Here is a 24,782-nt window from a genome sequence, read left to right as displayed (position 1 = left end):
GATTGTACATACATGAGGATAATGTTAGTCTTTGTGGGCACATGGTCTCCGATGAAACTATCCATCTCTCTGCCAGTGTAGCACAAGAGTAGCCACCAGACAAAACGAATGGGCATGGCTGTGTACTAAGAAAACATTTACAAAAAACAGGCAGCAGGCCCGATTTGGCCCTAGGGCCTAGTTTGCCCATCCTTGCCCAAGATTATTAGACCCTAAAAACTTCCCTGATGTGGCAGAGGCCTGAATTCTTCCTCCCTCTGGCACACACATTTCCTTCTAAGGCATCCAGAGTACTCGCTGCTTTCTCCCCAACAAACCCAGTGAGGTCACTAATACTGTGGATCATGGCGAGATGATCAGCAGGAGAGTTACCAGAGCCCTGGAAAAAACAGGGAATGTGTTCTAATATCCATGTTATAAGAAGGTAGAATTTCCTCCTTGATGCTGATTGAGGAGAATGTATTCACTAGGTCAGGAGCTTCTCGAGTGCTGGAGACTTAATGATCTTTAACTGGCAAGGGCACCACATTAAAAGCATTGAGCTTTGGGAGGCAATTACTAGGTTAAGGTCCTGGTCATCGGCTATCCTCTGCCAGAATTCAACTGATGTTCACTGAGATCAGACAAGCAAATTAAAAGGGCATTTGCAGGGTGCCTGGGTGGTTCAGTTGTTAGGCATCTGCCTTTGGCTCAGGTCATGATCTCAGTCCTAGGACTGAGCTCTGAAATCAGGCTCGTGGCTCTGTGGGAAGCCTGCTTCTCCCTCTCCCACTCCCCCTGCTTGTGTTTCCTCTCAGTTTTCTCTGTACAATAAGTATGATCTTTAAAAAAAAAATTTTTTTTAATAAAAAGGGCATTCAGGGGCACCTGGGTGGCTCAGTGGGTTGGGCCGCTGCCTTCGGCTCGGGTCATGATCTCAGAGTCCTGGGATCGAGTCCCACATCGAGCTCTCTGCTCAGCAGGGAGCCTGCTTCCTCCTCTCTCTCTGCCTGCCTCTCTGCCTACTTGTGATCTCTGTCAAATAAAATCTTTAAAAAACAAATAAATTAATTAATTAAAAAATAAATAAAAAAGGGCATTCACTTGCCTTTTTAGTCTGTGAGCATAGCCCACACCTCAGATGTGGCACTTCTCCTTATTCAGGTCTTGAATGGGGAACGCCATTTGAGAGGCCAAGAGGACTTGGCCTTTCCTACCATTATGACTCTTCACATGCCAAGGATCGTGTGTGGGGGTTGGGTGGGTGTTCTGTCAGTTGTCTAGTGCCTCTTCCTAATTCACCCAGTGAGATAACCTAAAGGGTCTGCAAACCTATTCTGACCTACAGTGAGATGAACTTGGCCTGGGGACCCATTTGACACCTAGCCTTCTCATGTTCCCACTCTAACAGAGATGATTCTGATTTTCAATTAGCTTTCTGCTCATACAGCCAGAGTTTAACAGCTGGGAGAAGCTGAGACCTTGCTGCTGTGCCATGTGGCCACTGGTCAGACAGAAGTGAAACCCTTATACTGCCTTTTGGGCTTTACTGTCTGCCACTACCCAGTCTCTGCTTTTGTCATCCTTTTATCCTCTGTATTATTGTACTGCCAATCATGGCTGAGAATTTCCATTAAACTTAAAATGCCAGTGCACATCACTAGCACATTCCTTTATCAAATTAGAAGCATCCTTGGGTCCTTCAACAAAAACTTGTTGAACTAATCACTATACCCAACATGAGGCTCAAACTCACAACCCCAAGATCAAGGGATACATGCTCTTCTAAGCCCACCATGAGCTCCTCTGCAAACATTTTTAGCTAGTTTCTCCCACCGCATATGCAAAACCCTAGCATACCCACTTGAGTCTGATTATCCCGTTCTCAATACCCAACATCCCTCCCTCCTGTAGGTCACAATCTCCCAAGTTTCAATAGTTCACTTCAGCAAATGATGAACTCCCCAAGCATTTTATTCAGAATTTTAATCTGAGTCCCAAGAGGTACCCATTACCAATCATTTTACACTCAATCCTCTGGCCCACCCCTCCAGAATCCCCTGGGGTACCAGGAGTCCTCTCCACACATATCAAGCCCTGAAGCTTTTTGGTAGCATGTGTTTCCTTCCGTAGTGGGACATCTCCCTTCTGTGTCATGCTAAGTCCTGACACTAGTTTTCTGGAACATAAAAATCAAGTTTTCTTGAAGGTGCTAGATCATGAGCATTTTAAGTTTTGCAGGCAGAGGCCTATTTCCAATTTCCAGTACTTTTTAACTTATGAAACTCAGTACAATGTTTTTCAGTGCAATTCTACTGGTAAGATTTGGATTCATTTGGGTAGTTTTCTTTGGGGTCCCCAGACATTAAATCAACTCATCTGTAAAAACCATGTTTATGTCATAGATCATGTGCAAACAGGTAGTCTGGGTTTGATGGGTGGCTTGCCAATCCATTTCAGAAACAGTACCTGGAAGACTTTGATGAGGTAGACATCAAATCTATCTACCACAGGTGAGGCCTCCACATAGTCAATTCTAGGAGGGAGCCACTGCTGCTAGCCCAGCAATTTCAGATAATATAGCACATTCCTCTGGATATCCCATACCAGGTTCTTGAAACCCACTCCTTATATGGACCCTAAACCTAGAAAGGGAGGTAGGGAGGTTAATGTATTCCTTAAACTTAACACTATCTTACCATACCTTGCTCTCTCATGGTATCTTACCAGGACAAGTTTCATAAGCTCCCAGGTGCTCTATCTGGGTTTCTCTGGGTCTTCTTCACAACCCAGGCCTTTACTTCCCTCTGGGGGACTGCTGTTGGGAGACCAGGGGACATGGTAGACACGTGGGATGGGTGGAGACTCTGTGAACATGGCTTAAACCAGGTGTGTGATCTGTGCCTCCCTAGAATTCTTGTATTACAGTGGAACTTTTCTAGTTCAGCCTGTGTCCAAGCACCTGTAGCATTCCTGGGCATTGAAACTGCCGTACCTCAGGCCATCTGAGTCTGCAGAACACTGGTGGGAAAGATGGGCTGGTAAGGAGGGTCTGTGAAGCCATAGGAGGCTCAGAGAGTCTGGGTAAGACTCTAGTCTACAAAAATGTTTTTAACAAATTCTTCCGGGCTTAACCAACAGAGGATCAATCCTTTGAAATTATACCAGAGGGAGATCTACAAGTGATGTATAGTTAGGCTATCTGGGCTACATTCTACAGTTATTAAAGCTCTTGGGTGGGGAAATCACCAACAGTATCCTTCTCAAGCAGTTAAAAAATAAAAACTCCCATCTCAAAGTCTGTTTTAGTGTATAAAGCCGCGTGCAGAGATGCCTGGAATTTGGACACCGTTTTCTACTGCTAGGTGGATGACCACTTGATGTGGAAACAGGTCTGTCCCAAACTTATTGTGTGTATACTGTAATAACCAGTAACTGCTAACCCAGGAGTATTAAGAAAAAACTGCTCAAATCAGCTTATTCTGTGGTTAGTGACTGCCAATGTATGTGGCACCCAAAATTAAGGATCTCTACTTATGAGAAATGAACAGGACTCCAGCATAAAATAAGGGAAAAGCAGGACATTACAAATGGCTGTAACAGCACTCCAGTCTCAAAGGAGGCTGGGGCCCGTGTGCTTCTAATTTTCATAATCTCTGGGATGTGTTTCTATTTCCACCACTCATATTTAACATTTTTAAAATCGAACTTTTAATTTAGCCTATAGGAATATAAGGGAAATCTTAGATTTCATGTGCTAAATTATTTTGAAATTCACACTGAAATACAGCAGTACTAAATTCTCTTCAATCACCCATTTTGCTACTTTGCTGGTGAGTATATAGTCGGTGCCAGTCATTGTGAAAAAATCTTTATTTTAAGAAAAAAATTTAGTTAACAAAAAAATTTAACAAGTTTCACTTAGCAAAATACACCCAAAAGGAAATCACAGTACAAAGAAAGTTTTAAGTCAAGGCCTCACCAATTCCTACAGTATTAGTAATGTGTCTCAATTTTCAAAACTAACTTATTTTTTAAAAGCTTAAACTTAACCTAAAAGATTTTAAATGAAAATAAACTAGAATGAACAAACATGAGAAATGTTCCTCTTTGAATCAGGGATCTAGCACCTTGAGTTTTCCAAAAAAGCACGCCTCCCCAATGTGTTCACGGTGATGTGGTGTAAAAGATCCATTTAATGTACTTAAAACTACTTTAACTCAGATAACATCACTCTGAAGTACGCTACCAAAATGTTAATTGAGAAAAGCTGAAAATAGTTTTAGTTTACTCAATATCACATGCTAGAAGAAAGTTTGCATGAGAAAACACTGAAGAGGTAATTTTTTAATCCAGATTTCACAAACTCATGGTGCAAAATGGGTCCCACAGCTTCCTCTAGAGTAATAATTGCTTTTCACTGCTTGTTGGCTGCCTGTGAAAATTTGATTGCAATAACTCAAATGCTCCTACAAAACTAGTCATATCCACCCATGCTGTTCTGGCCTCCATAGCCAGCCCCATAACAGCCGCTCACAGACTGGCTCTCGAGGCCACTGTAAGTAGACTGGGCCGACACCCCCATGCCTTGCATCATCTGGCTGCTATATGCCCCATTGCTGGCCCCAGTTGTGGAATTCAGGAAAAGTTCTATGTATCTGTGTTGCATGTTGGCCCGGTCTTTGGACATAGCTGCCACAGCTTCTTCATGAGTGGCAAACTCAACATCCGCTTCGCCCGTCACTCTTCCATCAGGGCCAATCTCAATATGGACTCTCACAGGGTTGAGTGGAGAGAAGAAGTTGTAAATGTCGTTCTCTGTGGCTTTGTATGGCAGCCCTCTCATGTGGACGCAGTGCCCAGTGGTACTCTGGACAGTGAACTCGCCGTCGCCGTATCTGTGGTCATACATGCCTGAGAGACAGTAACTGAGGTCTCTCCCAAACAGATCGGTGGTGAAGCCGTAGCCATCGCTGAGGCCGCTGTACTCCTCATAGCCCCCATAGCCTGCACTATATGCACCAGACCTCATCCTCTCCAGGCCTGCTTGCTTGACAATACCAATATACCTCCTGGCTGTGCCGGGGCGGTCATAGGGCCCCGGCCGCTGTACAGACATGAACTTCAGAGGGGGATCTGAGTATGACCTAACTTCTTCCTGACTGCTCTTAAACACTTCAATATACCTGTGCCCTATTCTCTCCTTGTGCTTCCCTAGGGCCTTCTCAGCTAACTCCTGTGAGGCAAACTGCACAAAGGCTTCCCCTGTAATCTTGCCCTCGGGGTCCACAGGCAAGGTGATCCCGTTTGGCACAATTTCCAACCCTGAGAAGAACTGAACAATTTCTTCCTTGGTGCATCCAAATGGGAGTCCTCGAAGCCGCACGAAGCCATCATTGGCGGTGTCGGCACTGTTTGGACCACTGTGCTTCAACACCCAATCCATCTCGGTTCTGTGGGACTTGAACACCTCAATGTACCGGTGTCCCATGCTTTCCCTGTCTTTTTTAAGGGCCATTTTTACATCATCTTCTGATTCAAGTTCAACAAAAGCCTCACCACTCTGCCTGCCTTCTCTAGTGTAGATGAAATGAACACCTGCAGCCCCATCATGAATTGTGCAGTCAGAAAGGAAATTCTGCACATCCTCAACAGAGCAGGACCAGGGCAGGCCACGGAGCTTGACCACAAAGCCTTCACCTCCCTCGGGGCCCAGCATCATGGACACTTGAGAGGATAGACGTCAAACAAGCTTGGGTGCAGCTTTTTGTGGCTGAAAAGAAAGCAAAAACTACTTTACATAATTTTTCATTTATTATATACAAGAATATGCAGTAAATCTTGTTTTCCTGATTTTACAGATGAAAAAAGAAGAGTAAAATATGTTAAGAAATACACCGAATACATCTGAGCTGAGATTCAATCCCAGGTCTCTCCCAAAATGTATGTATATGTATTACTCACAAACAGACTGAAAAAGAACAAATTATGAGTCTTAAATAAATATAATAGCAATCTGGAAGCTTCAATCATTAAGCCAAAACTTATCAATTCTAACAGATCAACTATATTAAGTTTTAGAAAGGAAGACAAAAGAATGAAATAAGCCAGTATTTCAGAAATAGTTGAGAACTTTTCAGAATTGGATGAAAACGTGAGATTACTACATATTTCAAAAGGACATTTTGTTACTAGAGGAAAAGGCAGAGCAAATTTGTAATAAATATGAAATGCTCAACTGCACGGGTTATCAGAGAAAACCAGATTATTGACAAACTGCCATTCTGACTCACTGTAATTTTATAATTTATAATAATTCAAGTATCTAATGAAGTCACCTTATGTAGCACTTTTAATTATTATTTTTAAACTACCAACATACAAAAGGGTAATTTTGTAACGACTTCAGTCCATCCCCCTACAACAAATGGAATTCATATCTTCTTTCTCCTTTATTGTATGTACCCAGTAAAAAAAGCCCAGGAAAATTACCTGTTTTGTGGTTAATACTGGGTGGATGGGTGGCTCAGGGACACAAAGCCAGGCAAAATGTTTCTTATTTTGGACAATTCTTTGTTGTGGGGAATAGGCCTGTGCACTGTAGGATATTACACAGCAGCATCCCCGGCCTCTGCCTACTAGCCATCAAAAGCAACCCCCTCTCCAGATGTGACAATCCCAAAGGTCTCCAGATATTCCCAAATGTTCCCTGGGGATAAAACTGCTCCTTGAGTTGAGAGTAACTACTGTAAATCGGGGCCACCAACCTTAAAGTGGGCCCTCAATACTGCCTACAGTTCCACCCCTCTCTTCCAAAGCCCTGAGCTGTCTATGGTAACTCACCTATTCTAATCTCCCCTACCTTCAGCTGGTCTCTCATCTGGTTCAAATAGAGATCACGTAAAGGAACTACCACAAAGTCTAGAAACTTAAGAAGGATTTGCTTCTCTTATCAGCTGACATTACATTAGCAGGATCACAATCCTGCTCTGGTCCCAACTCCACTCACCCCAGAGAAATTATTATTATTATTACTACTACTACTACGACGACTACTACTACTACTAAGTGAGTTCCATGCCTCCTCCTCCTCCTCCTCCTACTACTACTACTAAGTGAGTTCCATGCCTAGGAAATAAGCCCAATTTGGGGTTTGAATTAACAACCCTGCTATCAAGGGGGATCAAGACCTGAGCTGAGATCAAGAGTCACTTAATCAACAGATCCACCCAGATGCCAAGAGAAATTTATCTTCATAGTCTCTTCACTGAAGACAAACTAAATAAGTATGACCATGTCTAACCAATGCCATAATATACCTTCCCTTACATCAACTTTGCCTCCAGCTACTTGATTTGCTGACCCCCTCAGTAAAATTTCAGAAGGCAGGCCTCTACTGTCCCCTCTACTCCTCACCAATGAAAAGGCAAAATCTCTCACTCCTTGTAAGAAAGAGAGTTATTTTCTTCATTTTACTCATCCCCATAGCAGGATTTAACCACTCCCTCTGGAAATCCTTTCTCCCTTTGGCTCTTAATGATGCCAACTGTCTCCTAGTTTTCTATTAATTCCTTCGATCTGTTCTCCCAGCTTCTTCCTCTGAGTCCTTTTCTAGGCAGCCTCATGTGATCTCCATGGTCAACGAGCCTCGGGCCCAGGACTCAAGTCCCTCAGACTTCATGAAGCCCAGAATGGTATACAAAATTCTACTCGGTAACTCCTACACCCCATGAAAGAAAGCAGCATTTTCCGTGAAACTCTTCTTTAGCATCTCAGGTGCAGATATAAATAGCCTTATCTGTCATCCTTAGGTTCTAGAAAAAAAAAGTGAAGTAATCCTTGGACAACTTCGCCCAAGCTCTCAAATCCAATGAGTCGATTACCTCTCAGTGATTCCATTCACCACCCTAACCAACATTCCTAAATCCTGTTCAAGAGCTCTTGAAGGCTTGTCACAGTTCTATACTCAGCCCCTGAGCCACTGCATAGCACAGTAAGAGCTCAGTAATTCCTCTGTGAGTTCAATTGTCCAACAACTTTCTGCATTGCCCTCCTATCCCTTTCTACTTCCTCATTTCTAATTCCAGTACCAACAGCCCATACCAGGATATTCTTACCTGGTTCTTAAACTTCTCCAAGTGTAATCACTAACCCTTATTGCAACCCCATCTGTAGCTCAAGTTTTCCCCTAAACTGATTTTGGTATTCTTCTGTTCCAAATCCTTGTTGGCTTCCCACTAGCACTGGAACACAAACCACAGAGCTAAGGGGGTACTTAGAACTTGCAACTTTGGCCTACAACACACTTGTCTAGCTTGAGTCACTGCCATCAAAAAAAGAAAAAACAAAACAAAACAAAACAAAAAACAACAAAGAGCAGCAAAAAAAAGAAAAAACCACCCACTCCTTTATTCACTTCTGTGCCTGGAATGTGCCAGGCTTTCTGCTCCCTGGGATTCAACCACACAAGACAATTATCTCCCCAAACATACTCCACCCAAACTTCTGTCTAGCTAAATCCAACTAATCCTTAAGGTCTCAGCTCAAACATACTACCTTCCCACAAGATCTTCTCCTTCTACAAATTAGGTCTTATGATTCTATACTCCCATAGTATTCTTGCTCTGGTTTGTTTAAAATATGTCTTCAAAACTGCTTGGGAAAGCCTAACAGGACAGACTGTTCGCCTCACCCCTAGCACGGCAGGCCCAAGATTAGCAAGAGATTAACTGATGGCTCCCCGAGGTCAACACCTCCCTCTACAATATGGCAGTCTAGGCTGAAAAAGACATGCAGGAAGCACAAATGAACACAATTATTTAATATAAAATTACTTAAAACACCTAACAGTACAGTACAGATTATTAATGTTTTACTTCAGAAAATAAAGTTCAGGGGCGCCTGGGTGGCTCAGTAGGTTAGTTAAAGCCTCTGCCTCTGGCTCAGGTCAAGATCTCAGGGTCCTGGAATGGAGCCCTGAATTGGGCTCTCTGCTCAGTAGGGATCCTGCTTCCTCCTCTCTCTCTGCCTGCCTCTCTGCCTACTTATAATCTCTCTGTTAAATAAATAATAAATAAAAATATAAAAAAAAAAAAAGTTGACATTAAAAAAAGGTCCAAAAACAAAGTAACTTCTCTCAAAGCAAGGTGAAGAGCACTTTTTTCTGAAACACACATCTCCATGTAAAACTTTCATTGCTTACTTATACTCCAGAATAAATTTTCTCTTGTATTTCTCACGGTTAAGTCCCAGACCTGCTAACTCCATATTCTTTTAAACTTCCAATGGAACACAAATCTAATTTTAGGTGCAAATATAACTTAACATCCTCACTCTGCCCTCAGAACCTTCAAGCATCTGCATCCCTTATGGAGTTTTACAGTACTTAGGACATTAACTAAAATTCAGTAGCAGAGTGTAGATTTTTACTCCACATTAGATTTAAAGCTAGTGACAAAGATCTTCAGGGTAAGAAATGTCCTGCTTAAATACAAAGAATGTGAACAAAAAAATACTTTTTCTTAAAAGAGCTCACCTTAAAGAACCACCCGGGGAGGGGATGCCCACAGTCGGAGACACTCCTTGTAGGTAACGAACTGTCCTAAAAAAGAGTGATATGGCCGTCTTGCCTCAGTGTCCCAGCAGTAACAGAGCAACCAGAGGTGGTGCCCTGGCTGGGATGGGCTCCAGCTCCCTCCCCCGTCTCTGAGAGTCAGGGCTGGGGCTGCTGGAGGCCCTTTATAGCCCCAAGGCTTCCATAATTAAAACACACACCAGGGACTGCCCCCACAGCATTTAAAAGGTTTACCTTTTCATAGGGTAATAGGGAAAGAGCAGGGAAACAGCGCAACAACCGGAGAAGAGACTTGAAAAATTCTAACTCTAAGCTCCGTGGGGAAATCTAAATACCGAGGGTGGGAGGGGCCTCTTCAGAGAGAGGGTGGAGCAAGTCCACAATAGTCCCGGGTACCCAAGGGACCGCAGGAGTAGGAGGTTGAGACCCCAGGTAGCATAATCTTTACTGGGATGAGCTCCGCAGAGTCTGTTGCTAAAACTGTTCAACAGGATTTACGATTTACAAGAATCCGAGGGAGGGGGTGTGGAAGGGGGCAGGGTGGAGAGGGTCAACGTCTTTCCTTCCCAGTTTTATTTGGTAACTTCATTTCTTGTGACCTGTATTTGCTCTGACACTGACAATAAAGGGAGGAAATTTTGAAATACGCTATTCAACAGGAAAAACATCACTACCATCGCCCACAACCAAATGATTAAAGTGTCCCCAAAGACTAAGATACATGAATTCCAAGGAGTGCGACGGAGAACCAAACCACATTCTTAATTTTGGGAAAGTGAATTTCGCTGAGAGTCTTGTTTTAAAGATAAATCTGCCCTGTCCTAGCCTCCTGTATTATTACATTAGATACCATGCGCGCGCGCGCGCGGGGGGGGGGGGGGTGTATAAATGTCAAGTACCACAGTTTAAAAACAGTTAACTTGAAATTCTCTGGCAGATGGCTTCAAAAAGCTTCATCAGTCCCTCTCTTGTGCCCCCAGAAGAGTGGTATCTAAAAGGCAGAAGAACCCAGACATCTTGACGACTTGATTCATTCCCCTCTTCTACGGTTTACCCCAGCTCCTAGCTCCTTCCAGTGTGGTCTGCAGACCAACATCTACCGAACCGTCCTCGGACAAGCAAGCGCCGGGATGGCCAGCCACACCGAGGCCAATTTTCACCAGACTGAAAACCGGGAGGCGCACGCGCGAACACACGCTGAAGCACTGATGAAGGACGGGTCTCACCGGAGCACGACCTTACAATCGCTGGAGTAGGAAAAAGTACTATTCCTAAATCCTGCACCTGGAGCTTCTAATTTAACTGTACCGCACAGGATGTGGCCAAGGATTTTGCACAATTCCCCCAAGTGAGCGGAATGTGCGTTGTGCACAGACCCCCCGTGGATGGATGTTGTTAAAATGCAAAGATTCTTGAACAATAGACTGGGGATAGGGCAAGATTCCGCATTTCTAACAGACTCCTAGACTCCCGCGAGGCTCTCCTTCACTCTACTGGTTAGACGGGATTTAGTTCGGATTCAGGTAGATCCAATCAAGATAAAAATGGGGTGCGCCTCCGAGTGCCAGGACTGATTAGGTTTATCTACGGAGTACTAGGGCGGCTTAAACTCCCACCCTCTTCCTTAGGGAAGGGTACTCAGTGGGACCCTGGCTTCACCCTCTTATTTGTGCTGCAGCACATTCTCACCCTTATTTGTAAATAAATATTCACCTGCAGCAGGTAACACGCAAGAGCCAGGTTATCCTGGGGGTCCTAATTACTCAGAAAGTTCTACTCTTAAATCAGTGGGCAAGAGAGACGCTGCTTCAGGATTACGCAGTTGACTTTGTTGCTCTTAAGACTTACCGCTGAGGGGAGCAGGACTGATTTCTATTTTCATCAAACAAGCGCTGTTTAGAGCCAAAGGACCCCTAATTCCACCCGACGCTTAAAAACGCAGACGGCTCCGGGGAAAGTCCAGGTGCGTCTCCTTTTGTTATTAACCTGAAAATGAAACTCAAGCGGCTGTGGCCGAACGCCTCAGACGACGGCTCCAACTGCGTTCTGTAGCTCGCAGCCGCGCGGGCCGCCAGGGGCGCGTCTGAGCGATTTCGGCGGGAAGCACAGCGGCGGTCGCAGGCGCTGAGCTCCCCGGGCGGGGAAACGGGGACGAGGTGCCGGGGGCGCTCACTCGGCTTCTACCTGGCGGATGCGAGACCCTACGGTCCGCCAGGACCCACAGGAAAAGGGGCCCCGGAGCGCCCCTTCGCGGGGCCTGGGCGGGGTCAGCGGGAGCTTCCGGGGCGGGGGCGGGACGAGCCAAGGGAGGAGGGATGAGGGAGGAGGAAAGGGTGGAGGGGGGGGGGGGGAGGCTTCCCGGGCAGAGCGGGAGGGGGAGGGGAAAAGAGGTCACCGGGCGAAGGCTTCCCGGGCCAGGTGGAGGGAGGGGGGAAGCTTGCGGGGGGGGGGGGATGGGGAGGGAGGTCGCCGACGTCGCCGAGGAGGTAGTGAGGTGGGGCCGAGTTCCTCGTCCCGGCTTCCCGGAGCCGCGAGGGAGGGGGCGGAGCTCCCGAGTCGGGGGGGGAGCTTTCTGGGGTGCCCAGGGCCGAGTTCTCGGGACCCGTGGGGGGCGGAGCTCCCGGGTCGGGTCGGGGGGACTTCCTGGGGCCGCGGGGGTAGAAGAGTTCCTGGGGCAACCGGGGGGGGAGGGGGGAAGAAACAGTTCCTGGAGCGGGCAGGAGTGGGGGGGGACCTTCGGGGGGGGCGGGGAGGACGAGTTCCCGGGACTCGCGGGCGGTGGGAGGTGGATTGGGCTGAGAGAGGGTGGATGGGCGGGCGGGCAGGGGTCGTCCGCTCGCGGCGGCTCACCACGACGGGTCCGGAGTCCGGAAGGCCGGCGCGCGGGGCTGCGTCCCGGAGGCAGAGGCCGCGTGACTGAGGGCGGCGGGCCGGACGTGGGTCACGGGGTGTAAAGGAGGAAGTGCCACCGATGGGCCCGCCAAGATGTCACCAATGGAAACGCGTCCTGCAGGTGCGGCCCGCGGCCCGCGCGTTCGGCCCAGGCAGGAAGTGGGAGGAAGGAGGGAAGAAAAGCAAAGAGGAAGACCGTTCTGTGTGAGTTCTCCGGAAGGGTGCCAGGACGGGGAAAAGTCCAGAATACTAGCGTAGGGGCGGGGAAGATTGACACGATATATGTGGAAGAGATGTAAAATTAAAAATAAATAAATAAATAAAAATCTGAAATAAATCTCAAAGCAGGAAGAATTGTGAAAGGAAACAGACAAAAGGTAGAACCTCTTTGTATATACAGTACCTTGTTTTATATATTTGGGCATATATTCATGTGAATACTTTGCTTCAGTTTAAAAGATTTTAAAACTCGCAATTCTTAATACCGCACAAAGAATTACATTTCACGAACCTCTGAATCCGAGTTCAAAAGAACAGTCTTGAAAATAATTACTACGGGCGCCTGGGTAGCTCAGTTGGTTAAGTGTCTGGCCTGCCTGCCTTCGGCTGAGGTCACGATCCCAGTATCCTGGGATGCAGCCTGGCGTGGGCTCCCCGCAAAGCGGGGAACCTGCTTCTCGCTCGACCTCTTAGTGCTCGCTCTGACAAATAAATAAAATCTTTTTAAAAAGTAAGGCAACTGTGTGCAACATAAGCAATGATTACATTTTATATTACTGAATTTAAAAATTTTAGTTTTAATTCTGGTGCTATGGTTTTATTTTTGGAGTCAATACTTAAAAGATATATTTGATGTCTAGAATCTGATTCTAAGTCTGAGTCTATGGAGTGGGATTACACATGAAACAAACGGGTCATGATTTAGCAGTTCCTGAAACCGGGTGATGGGTAGGTATATGGAGTTTTCCTTTTACTTTTGTCTCTACTTCTCTGTAGGTTAAATACTTTTAGTAAAAGAAAATCATATAATCTACATACTAGAAGTAACTATGAAATGAACAGGATTTATAGGGAAGAGGAACCTACTAGCTAGGTAAGAGTATGCAAAGTCAGACTGGCAAATGAGTTCAGCCTTCATTACAAAATAGCTCCAAGGGAAAAGACCAAGTGAACACTTACTGAATATAAGAAATCTGAGAGATTTATCAGATTCACAACACATGGGGTATATCTGGATTTTCAGTCAAACAAATTGATAAACATTGTGGTATTTCAACTGACTAAAAATTTGATATTAAAGTGGTTTTTTATAGTTGAAGTATATTTACTTATTTTAGATATAAAACTAGTTATGTTTAAAAATAAAAGAATTCGTTTCTAGAGTTTTATTCACTGGAAGTATCTGTGCATGAAACTGTTGGCTGGGATTTTTAAAAAAATTACTTGGTGGGGGGCGCCTGGGTGGCTCAGGTCATGATCCCAGGGTTCTGGGATCCAGCCCCACATCGGGCTCTCTGCTCAGCGGGGAGCCTGCTTCCTCCTCTCTCTGCGCCTGCCTCTCTGCTTACTTGTGATCTGTCAAATAAATAAATAAAATCTTTTAAAAAAATTTAAAATTACTTGGGGGGGTAAGGGGGGAATGGCTCAGTCATTAGAAGCCTCTGCCTTTGTTCTGCTCAGGTCTTCATCATGGGGTCTGGAATGGAGCCTTGTGTCAGGATCCCTACTCTGCAGGAAGCCTGCTTCTCCCTCTCCCACTCCCCCAGCTTATGTTCCCTCTCTGGCTCTGTCAAAATCTTAAAACAATTAGGTGGAGAATATAAGAAAAACTGTCCCTAATTGTGGAAGCTGGGTGACAAGAATCAAAATCCAGCCATATCAGGAAAAGTTATACATAATACTAAAAACTCATGAATTCAAGAGAAGTAAAACAATATTCCAAAGAAAAATTAAGCCACAAAGCTAGCTTGTTTTTGGAAAGAATATCTCTACAGAACTGAGGTACCTGACTACTTCATAAGCATTTATTTTACTTCATGAAAACCTCTTCAAAATATATTCTTGATAATTTATGTAACTGGTATGTTTTCTCACTTTATTTATTCGAATGTATTTGCTGAAGTTAAGTAGTTTTACATATGCCTTCCTGCCTCAAGTGGTTGGTGACACTAGGAAGGTGACAGTTAATAATTGATCAGCCACGATAGGGTTCCTGCCTGGTGAAGGAACAACGTGTACTGAAGACATGGGGACTTGCCCTGCTAAGACCAATGAAAGAGGAAAGGAGAGAAAGATCCTTCTTTGCCTTGAAAGCCTGGTTTGGTATTTTGTACATTATTCTAAAACCAATAGGAAAACATTTAATTGTTTCAAAATGGAATGTGGTGTAATATGTGTTTTTGCTTTTCAACAGAACAGTCTAGCTGTTATCTGGAAAACAAATGGTGGGAACAGATGCATGGAGAGGAGATGGGAAGCAATGAGCAAGTTTAGGAAAAATTGATGGTACCCCGAAGTAAAAACACTGTGGTAGAAATGAAGCAATTGTGCCAAGATTTGAGTGATGTGCAGTAGATAAAAATTTACCAAACTTGGGAAAGTCATTCATTAACTCAGAAATACTGTGCACTTACAAAATGCAGGCACTCTACTAGGTCCACAGAACAGTAGGCTGAGAAATCAATAAAGAAATTGGGCTCCCTGCTCAGCGGGGAGCTTACTTCTCCCTCTACCCCTCCTCCCCACTCATGCTCTTGACAAATAAAAATCTTAAAAAAATAATAATAATAACAAGAGGAAGAAATACATGTATGACGACAAATTCTGAATGACCCAAAACTAGAAAATGGAGATTAATTTACACTGGGGCTCTAAGGAAGTGACAAACAGATCCTAAGCATGAGAAGGGGTAGGAATGGGAAACTTTTTGCCCCTGGTAAATACCTAAGGTATAAAAGCAGATTTTAGAAGGACCCCCCCCCCAACTTTTTTGTTCCTTTGTGTACTATCCTACTTATTCCTCCCTCAATGCTTGGGGGGTTTTTTGTTATTTATTTATTTATAAAAGAGATTTTATTTATTTGACACAGACACAGTGAGAGGCAACACAGGCAGGGAGAGTGGGAGAGGGGAAAGCAGGCTTCCTCCTGACCCCATCCCAGGACCCTGGGATCATGACCTGAGCTGAAGGCAGAGGCTTAACAATGGAGCCACCCAGGCGCCCCTCTTTATATTTTTAAAATGCAGCCCTTTGCCAGGGTCTGTTTTTGTGCTGGTTGCTTTGAATAAATATTTTACTTTGCGGTGAATCCTTTTATTTTTTAAAAAGATTTTATTTTTTTAAGTAGTCTCTATACCTAATGTGGAGCTTGAACTTAACCCTGAGGATCAAGAGTCACATGCTCTACCAACTGAGCCAGCCAGGCACTCGTGGCAAATCCTTTTAATCTTCATATTCAGGTCTTATTAAATTCACAAAAGAGAATTTTAGATATTATTTCTGCTGCTTATGTCTGTTTTCCCTTGAGGAGCAAAGATGGGTCTGGGAAAAAAGCAATTCCCTGTCTAGGGACAGCGCATGAGCAGAGCCCAGACCCCTAATTTATTATGGGTAGTTTTCCTGTTCCACTGGAAACCTCAGCAATTTTTATAAAGTCCCATTTCAGTGGCTCTTAAACATTTCTGGCTGTCAAATACTGGAGAATATGATGTAGTTCTGAACCGACTACTTCAAGAAAGCACACCCCCTACAAAGTTGTGCCAAAATTTTCAAAGGGCTCAGGCATCCCAAGTTGGACTACTCTGACCCTAATGTGTACAACAAGCCAAGTTCAATACATAAAGCTACCTCAGAGCTATTGAGAGAAAAGCTGTAGATGGATCATTAAATGTTATTAACATTCTAAATGTTTAGGGCGCCTGGGTGGCTCAGTGGGTTAAGCCTCTGCCTCTGGCTCGGGTCATGATCTCAAGGTCCTGGGATCAAGTCCCACATGGGCTCTCTACTCAGCGGGGAGCCTGCTTCCCCCCCCCTCTGCCTACTCATGATCTGTCTGTCAAACAAATAAATAAAATCTTAAAAAAAAAAACATTCTAAATGTTTATTATTACTACATTCTTATCCATCAAGAGATACGTATGAACAGGAAAGCTACTTTACATTATCTTTTAATTATTAGGGCTTTTAGTTTGTGTACTGTAGCTAAGTCTCAGGTAATAATACACTTATTATAATATTTCTCAAAAGCTGTGTTAACTAAAACCAAAAATACTATGTGATGTTAGGTAAACTGTATCTATTATGCTTGTATTAAAATTAACATAAGGTACAAAATTTTACCCTACATAGAACAAGCAGCTATTGCTCTATATTATTGATTGCATTCTGCTGGTGACTCAGGAATCAAAACCCAAGTTACCAGAGGAAAAAAAAACCTATCAGGTGAAGTTTTCATAAAAAGAAACACTGCTATTTGACTTCCACTGCTTAAGATAAAATCTGTTTTCAAATGAGGGAAAAATTTCATCATCTCTATTTAATTGGTAGTGCTTTCCCCACAGTAAGAAATATGATTCAGCACAGCTAAGAAATTTAAGGCGGGAGTTGGGGGGAGGTTGTTAAAGAAAATACGATTGCTAGGAAGATGACAGTCTCCCAACCACCTCCCCTATGAACTTTCCTGTAGCTCTTTCCCCTCAGTAAGCAGCCCCTGGGTTGGGTGACCATTTAGATCCTAGAACCAGGCAAAGGCCTCAGGAGGCCTTGTGGGTTACACTCATGGTCTCCAGAGAGATGGTTAGAGAACATGCCCATAGCCCCTCAGGGGGCCTATAGCTACCTCCTGGGGCTCTGTGGAGAGCTGACACCTTGTCAGGTCCCATGCAGCTGCCATAGGAGCGAAGACTGCTGTAGCATCTTGTGCTCAATTTTTGCTGCTCAGGGGACCATACCACACTGCCCTGGGAGAGAACAGAACAGATCCAAGAGGAAAGAAACACAGCAATGCACATGAGAGTGGCTCAAGCACCCGCAGAGAATACCATGCATTCAGACAACAGCTTAGAACAATAGACAGTTTTAAGTGAATGAGAAGCAATGGACAAAACTAAATTTTTTTTAACAAAAAAATATGAGAACTTTCAGATACTCAATTACAGAATATAAAACTTTTAAAATTTGAATTTTGACTTTATAAAGTTAGTAATAAACTGAAAGCACAGTGGCCTGAAAAACCAAGTGGAAGAAGTATCTCAAAACAAAGAGAAAGAAATAAAGAGAAAAAGATATGAAATTTGGAGGACATGGATGTAACACGAGACAACAGAAATAACATGTCAATAATAAGAATTCCAGAAGGAGAAAAAGACACAAATGGAGGCAGGAGAATAGATAAAGAACGAAAGGGAGATTTTCCTGGCTTAAGATAAACGTGATCCGTGTAGTTCCCAACAGATATTTTTGAAAGACACAACCTAGGCATATGTTGCTAAAATTCCTAAATTTAAAGTATAGAAAAAACGGCTTTGGAGAAAGAACAAACTGGGTACAAAGGATAAAAATACGATAGTTAACCACACGTGCCTACTGAACACTTGAAAGTGACAAATACAAATTGAGATGTGCTCTAAGTATAAAATGCACACCAAACTGCAAAGATTAAAACAAGAATGTAACATCTCAATGTTAAAATACCGATATGCTGAAATATTATTTTGGATAATAGTCAATAAAAATACATAAAAATATACTAAATTAAAATATTAAAACACATCCCAACTCATCTTACTAAGGCCAGTATTACCCTGTTTTATGGGTTGAAATGCGTGTCCAAAATTTAGATAAGGTCCTAACCCCAGCACCTCAGAATGTGAGATTTGGAGACAAGTCTTTTTTATAAAATCAGGTCATTAGAGTGGGTCATATTCCATTATGACAGATACCCATCTAAGAAGGGGAAATCTGGAGACAGACAAGATGAAACAAACACAGAAGACAGCCATCTGACAAACCAAGGAGAGAGGTCTGGAATGTATCATTTCCTCATGGCCCTTAGAGGAACCAACCCTGTTGATGCCTTGATCTAGGACTTCTGGCTCCCATAACTACAAGACAAAAAATTTCTGTTGCAACCCAGTCTGCAGTATTGTTATGGCAGTCCTAGTAAACTAAACAATCTGATACCAAAACCAGACAGACATCACAGGAAGAGATAACTACATACTAATATCCCTTATGAGTACAGGTGCAAAATTCCTCAACAAAATACTACAAACTGAATCCAACAACATGTAAGAAAGGTTATACACCATGACCAAAAGAATCATCCCAGGAATGCTTAAGGGTATTTCAATCTAAGAAAATGTTCTTGAACTAGGCAGAAGTAGTTAGTGATGGTCTTCACAATGTTGTGAATATACGAAAAACCTCTGATTTGTACCCTTTAAACTGGGTGAATTGTATAGTATGTGAATTATATCTCAAATATCAAACAAAATAAATTTGTCATTCATTCTATTGGACAACATATTCTATTGGACTGAACAAATTTTGTGTAAAACAGAACAAAAACCTATAGAGATGCCAATAATGAATCATCTTTGCAATGTAGAAACTTGTAAGAGGGCAAGGAATTTTTAGTATTCACATGAGGTCAGAATATTTGTAAAAGCAGCATACTGTCAGGAAAACCTAACAGGAATTCAGAATTTTTCATTCTAGTCTTTCCCCCCCTTAATAATTATCACTTTTTGTGCTATGTTTAAGAAAATCTTTTTCTTAAGCCAAGGCCATATGGTTTGTTTTTTTTTTTTAACTTCAAAAGCTCTGTTGTTTTCATCTACATTTTTATGTTTTGATCTATAATCAACCTGGAATTGGTTTTCTATTTCCAAGAGTGTTAGAATTAGTTTATGGAGTTTCACAGGCTAATTTTGCTCATGAACTCAGATGAAAATATCCTAAAGAAATTATCAGCCAACAAAATCCAGCAACACACAAAGCAATAATCATGACCAAGTTGAGTTTGTTCCAGGAATACAACTGCAGCTCACCATTTCAAAGTCAATCCCTGCAATCTGTCACACTGACATATTAATGAAGATTAAATGAGTTAACTAAGATTTTTTCATGTTTTATGAGAAATGCAAAGAAATATCCTACACAACAGAAGAAAATAAGAGGAAACTGATGAATTCCTCTATAAACTGGGAGTAGGGAACTTTCCTGACCAAGACCCAAAACCCAGAAGATGGGAAAATACTGAAAAATTTCATTACATGAATACAAACAAAAACCCCAAAACAGAAACCTCCAAACCTCTTAAGCATAGCTAAGAGGTTAAGCTAAGTAAACATATGAATGATAAAATGGGAAAGATATTGCCAATTTTCCCCAAAGCAGTAGTATCTTTAATAGAGTATCTAAAAAGAGAAAGTCCATCCACCCAAAAGGAAAATGGGTTAGAAGTATAGTCAACAGTAAAAGAAATGACCGTAAACATGAAAAGATCCTCCACCTTACCCATTTAAGATCAATTAAAATTTTACATTTAAAATAACCAGATTGGCAAGAAATACATAAATTTGAAAACAACCCCTTGGCAAAATAGGCCCTTTCAAATACCATTTGTGGAAATATTAAATGCCCCCCCCCAAAAAAGAAAAAGCAAAGACACATACAAAGAATATTCATCTCAGCTCTATTTCTAATAGGAAAAGGCTAGAAACAACCCAATTGCCCATCACTAGAAGTACAGTTGAATAAACTTTGTTGGACCCACTTAATGAAGGATTACACCTTAAACTAAGGAAGGCATCAAAGATCACACGGTGGTTGTGTCAAGTCAGGAACCAATCTGAAGGGCTCCCACTGGCCACAAACTGGATAATTTCTGCACCAAAGAGAATAAAAGCCACAGTGAATTAAATTACATGTTAAAACTCCCGACTTCAAAATGATACCAGAAAAAGTGTCTTTGGCACATGCTAGAGATCACTAATTATGTTGGATACTGATATACCACAGGAATGGATCAAAATTTAAACTACCATTTATAAAGTACAACTTAGAATAATCAAATGATTAACAAGGAAAGTTTCCTCTCTCTAGAAATATTCCTACTACTAAACAAGAAGGAATATTTAAAGTGTCACTAATTTGTAGATATTAACAAAACAATGGGTTTAGGGAAAGACCATCCATAGCTGCCAACATCACAAAGGGGGAACACAAGTGCCTGAGGCAGGAGTCCGCAAGAGTGCACAGCACCTCCAAAGAAGTATTCTCTCCGAAAAGAAAATTTCAGCGGATTCAGAACAGCCCTTACAGGTAATTATCATTTTACAGGAAAGGCAGAGAGGTCAGAGATTCAACCACCACCACTGAATGTAATCAGAAAAACCCAAAGGCTGAGGAAGGAACTCTGTATGTGACACTCAACCCAATTCATTCAACAAGGGAAAGAGAGAACCTCTAGACTGCACTAATAAGGTTACTTGTCCACACTGAAAAGGTTGCTAGTAAGAAGTGAGATGTGCTGGGCGCCTGGGTGGTTCAATTGGTTAAGCTACTGCCTTTGGCTCAGGTCATGACCACTGGGCTCCCAACTTTGTGGGGAGCCTGCCTCTCCCTCTGACGTTCTGCCCTCTTATGCTCTCGCTCGCTCGCTCTCTCTCTCTCAAATACATAAATAAAATCTTAAAAAAAAAAAGTGAGATGTGCTGTATATATAAAGTACATACTGGATTTTGAAAGCTTAAATGGAAAAAAAAGTAATCTAAAAATTACATGAGAAAATATTCTGAGCATTTACTATGTTAAACTAAATAATTATTAGAATGAACATGTTTTTTTTTTCCTATTAAAAATGTTATTTAAGTGGCTTGCATTTTATTTCCACTGGAAAACGCTGCTCTGATTAACAGAATTTAAAAGAGATGGCCACCAAATTAAGGTGTGACCTTGTTTGGATTACAATTCAAGCCAGCTATAAAAAAAAATTATTCAAGAAATATACAGTCAGGTGCATTTGAACATGGGATTACTTAATGATCTCAAGGAATTACTATTTCTTCAGCTGTGATAATGGTATTGTACTTGTATTTTTTTTTTAATCTATAGAATGGAAGCTAAAATATTTATGGATAAAATCCTCATTATGTCTGGGATTTGCAGTCAAATAAGCCAGATTGGCCTTAGATGAGCTAGATTCTCCCTCTGATATGCCTCTTGTTATCCACAATAACTCTCAATTCCGGGCGGTAAGATGGGAGCAGGTTCCCTGGCAGAGGAGGGCTGTCCCTGTCAGACAGACCGGAGTCCTATTCCCTCCATGGGCAAGTGACTTCACTTCCCCCTGGGCCTCCATTTTCTCATCTGTACAACACGGATAACAGCAATTACCACCGCCCCTCTCCCCGCACCCACAGACCGGTCATGAGCACGTGACTTAAAAATACGATCAAAACTCCTAACTCGGGGCGCCTGGGTGGCTCTGTGGGTTAAAGCCTCTGCCTTCGGCTCGGGTCATGATCCCGGGTTCCTGGGATCGAGCCCCATATCAGGCGCTCTGCTCAGCAGGGAGCCTGCTTCCTCCTCTCTCTCGGCCTGCGTTTCTGCCTACTTGTGATCTCTGTCAAATAAATAAATAAAATCTTAAAAAAAAAAAAAAAAAAAAACCTCCTAACTCTGTGGACCCAATTAAGGGTCAGTTCACGTGGCTCTACAAAGAGTCTGCGAGCCAGAGCTCGGATTCAAGAGACCCCCTTCCCACTTCTGCAGTGCTGCAGGCACTTATCCGGGATGGGCCCCCTAGGTCTCCACACTCTCCTTCACAGTTTTGGCCATTTCTGGCCATATCTTAATCCTTTCACTTATATCAATTCACATTTTTACTTGAATATTTTGTGTTTACAGAAAGCCTTGTAACAGTATTAAAAAAAAAAAAAGTCACTCGCCTATTAAAAAAACATTAAAAAAAAAGCAAATACCACGAAAAGAATGTTAAAATAGAAAAATTAAAAATACAAAAGAGACCGTAATACAGAACAAGCCTAATAAATTTTCAAACTGCATACGGGCACAAGAGATGACTAAAGATGGGCTTACTTAAGTATTAGTAATTAGTAACAAGAGCAATCTCTCCTAAAATTCATTAAAAGTAGAAATTTACTTATTTTAAAATGAAGACTCGTGTCTAGAAATTAACACTAAAAACATCACTTTTCACTGACATATCCTAATGTATTTTTTGCCTAACCGAAGAACCCGAGGTATTTTTTCTTACTAGAAATTCAGAAACAAATAGTTAACCTTTAAAAACCTAACTATAAGTAATAGAACTACATTAAGATAGGTAATTTCGACAATATTTTGAACTGAAATGGTTATCTGAATTGTTCACAACCCTTCCAGCTCCACTAGGTTCCGGATACCTGAGGCGCGGCCCTAACCTCCGGCACCTCGGCGCTCCCCCCACCCCCCACCGAGCGGTTCCCCCCTAAGCGCGCCGCCGCTCGCGGACCCCTCTCCCGCCACGCATGCGGCCCGCGGTGGCAGACAGGAGCCCGAAGTCCCCCCCCCCAATAGTAGGAAGAACTACAGAAGGAAGCACGATTGTCTGTCCTAGGGCCTCGGGGAAATAAATTACTGCGAAGAGCTTCCAGCGGGCAAGCAGGCCGGGACCCAAGGGGCGCCGGGTGGGGGCGGGGGCGGGGGCGGAGGTCCTGCAGGAGCAGGGGAGGGGGGCTCTCCCGGGTCTGGGGATTTCTCTGGCAAGAATCTGAGGGCTCCTTAAAGGTACAAATCAACGGGGAGGGGCCTGTGGCCTCCCAACCAGGTCTATAAAAGACCAGGGTCGGTCGAGTCCCCGAGACTCGCTCGGCGTCACCAGGCCGGCCAGCGCCACTTTCAGTGAACCACGCGGGAACGCTGAAGGTAGAGGGCGCAGCGCGAGCACCGGCAGACTCCAGAAGTTTCTCAGGCGCAGTCAAGAATCAGCAAAAAATATATTCAAGGATACAAAGAAAAGATTAAGCTTGCTCGGCAGAAGTGTGGTCACCAGGCAAAGATAACGTGAGCGAGAGTTTCTACCCAAAAAGCAGACACTATACCTCTAAAAGCAGGAGACAAAACGCAGACAGGGACACACGCCGCACGGAGAGGAAGAAAAGGCCGCAAAGACCGAAAGTGGAGGCTCAGCGAGCGGGAACGTGGGAGGGGGGAGGAGCCAGTTCCCAACCAGTCTGGTGCAACTCAACCACGTGAAAGTACTGCTTTCATTTTTAAATGAAGCCCCCCTCCCACGGTCGCCAGGTGCCTCACGCTATTCTTGGCAGGGGTGCTCAAGCTCTACGACCTCTGGAATCCGCACCAGGCCTTTCCTCCGTTCCTCGCCGCGGGCCCGGCCTTCCCCCGGTCCTAAATCTCAGCCCAGCGGTCCAGTACCCGAGTGTAAGGCCGTTGACCTCTGATCCCACCTCCCCCCACCCCAATTCTCAGCCCCGCCACCCCTAGCCCCAGTGAGCCGAGTCCCCGGTCTGTACCCGAGTAACCGGCTTTTGACCTCATTCTACCTCTCCCGACCCCAACTCTCAACCTCGTCGTCCCCAATCCCCATTCGGTTCCCATGTGTGAGGCCCTTGCCTCCCCCGACTCCAAATCTCAGTCCCACTGTCCCCATACTCAAGGGCCCAGTTCTCGGTCGGTCCCAGTAGTGCGGCCCTCAGCCTCGGACCCGCCGCCCGTCCCGCCCCTCACCTCGGGATCCGAGTCTCCACGCTCCCGCTCTTCACATCCGGCACCTCGATCGTCCCTCTGAGCACCTAGAGGAGGGTGGAACGCGGGGAACTTGGCAGTTGTAGCTGAGGCAGTTGAGGCTTGTTTACCATCACCATGGAAACCCCTGGCAGCGCGCCCTGGGCGGGGCCTCTGAGGGGCCGGGTCTGGCGCGCGGCAGGCCCGAGTGCACAACTCCCGCCCGACGAGCGCACGAGGCGTTTACCCCGCTGTTCTGGGTTTGCCCGACCCCCGCTTGGCCCTGTACCCTAGCACCTAGGAGCAACAGCCCGGGAGCCCGCGCCCCCACCCCACTTCCGGCTGCCGGCGTAATTGTCGGCCGGTTTCCCCGCGGAACCCCACCTTCTTCTCCAGGAAGACGCGGCGCAGGACGACTTCCACCACGGAGCCGGAAGGACGCAATGAGCGCGGGGAGGGCGGGGCCTCCGCGGCCGGCGTCCGGGGGCGGGGCTGCGAGGGCGCTATTGTGACGCGCATGGAGCGGAGCCAGGGATTGGTCAGCAGGGCGCGAGGCAGGCCGGGGGCTGTGGAAGCGGGCGGTGT

General features: G+C 44.2%; 1 protein-coding gene across 10 annotated transcripts; it reads right to left on the bottom strand.

Annotated features, from left to right (window-relative positions):
• Nucleotides 1-3,834: 3,834 nt before the first annotated feature.
• On the bottom strand, nucleotides 3,835-24,662 carry HNRNPF (heterogeneous nuclear ribonucleoprotein F). 10 transcript variants are annotated; one of them, XM_059398039.1, is made up of 6 exons: nucleotides 24,582-24,662; nucleotides 24,201-24,265; nucleotides 12,404-12,560; nucleotides 11,402-11,539; nucleotides 9,515-9,580; nucleotides 3,835-5,752 (listed from the first exon to the last, which is right to left on the bottom strand). In XM_059398039.1, the coding sequence occupies exon 6, from the start codon at nucleotides 5,699-5,701 to the stop codon at nucleotides 4,457-4,459; it is 1,245 nt and encodes a 414-aa protein (XP_059254022.1). In that variant the 5' UTR covers nucleotides 5,702-5,752; nucleotides 9,515-9,580; nucleotides 11,402-11,539; nucleotides 12,404-12,560; nucleotides 24,201-24,265; nucleotides 24,582-24,662; the 3' UTR covers nucleotides 3,835-4,456. The 10 variants fall into 10 exon arrangements, with proteins under 10 accessions (XP_059254022.1, XP_059254029.1, XP_059254025.1 ...); XM_059398046.1 differs by lacking the exon at nucleotides 9,515-9,580; XM_059398042.1 differs by lacking the exon at nucleotides 12,404-12,560.
• Between the last annotated feature and the right edge of the window lie 120 nt (nucleotides 24,663-24,782).

This window comes from Mustela nigripes, chromosome 4 (assembly GCF_022355385.1).
Source record: "Mustela nigripes isolate SB6536 chromosome 4, MUSNIG.SB6536, whole genome shotgun sequence".
Taxonomy (NCBI): domain Eukaryota; kingdom Metazoa; phylum Chordata; class Mammalia; order Carnivora; family Mustelidae; genus Mustela; species Mustela nigripes.
This window is presented reverse-complemented; position numbering and strand designations above follow the sequence as displayed.

What these genes read in the sequence shown, in the direction of transcription:
- HNRNPF (XM_059398039.1), bottom strand. Translation starts at nt 5,701, where the DNA reads ATGATGCTGGGCCCCGAGGGAGGTGAAGGCTTTGTGGTCAAGCTCCGT.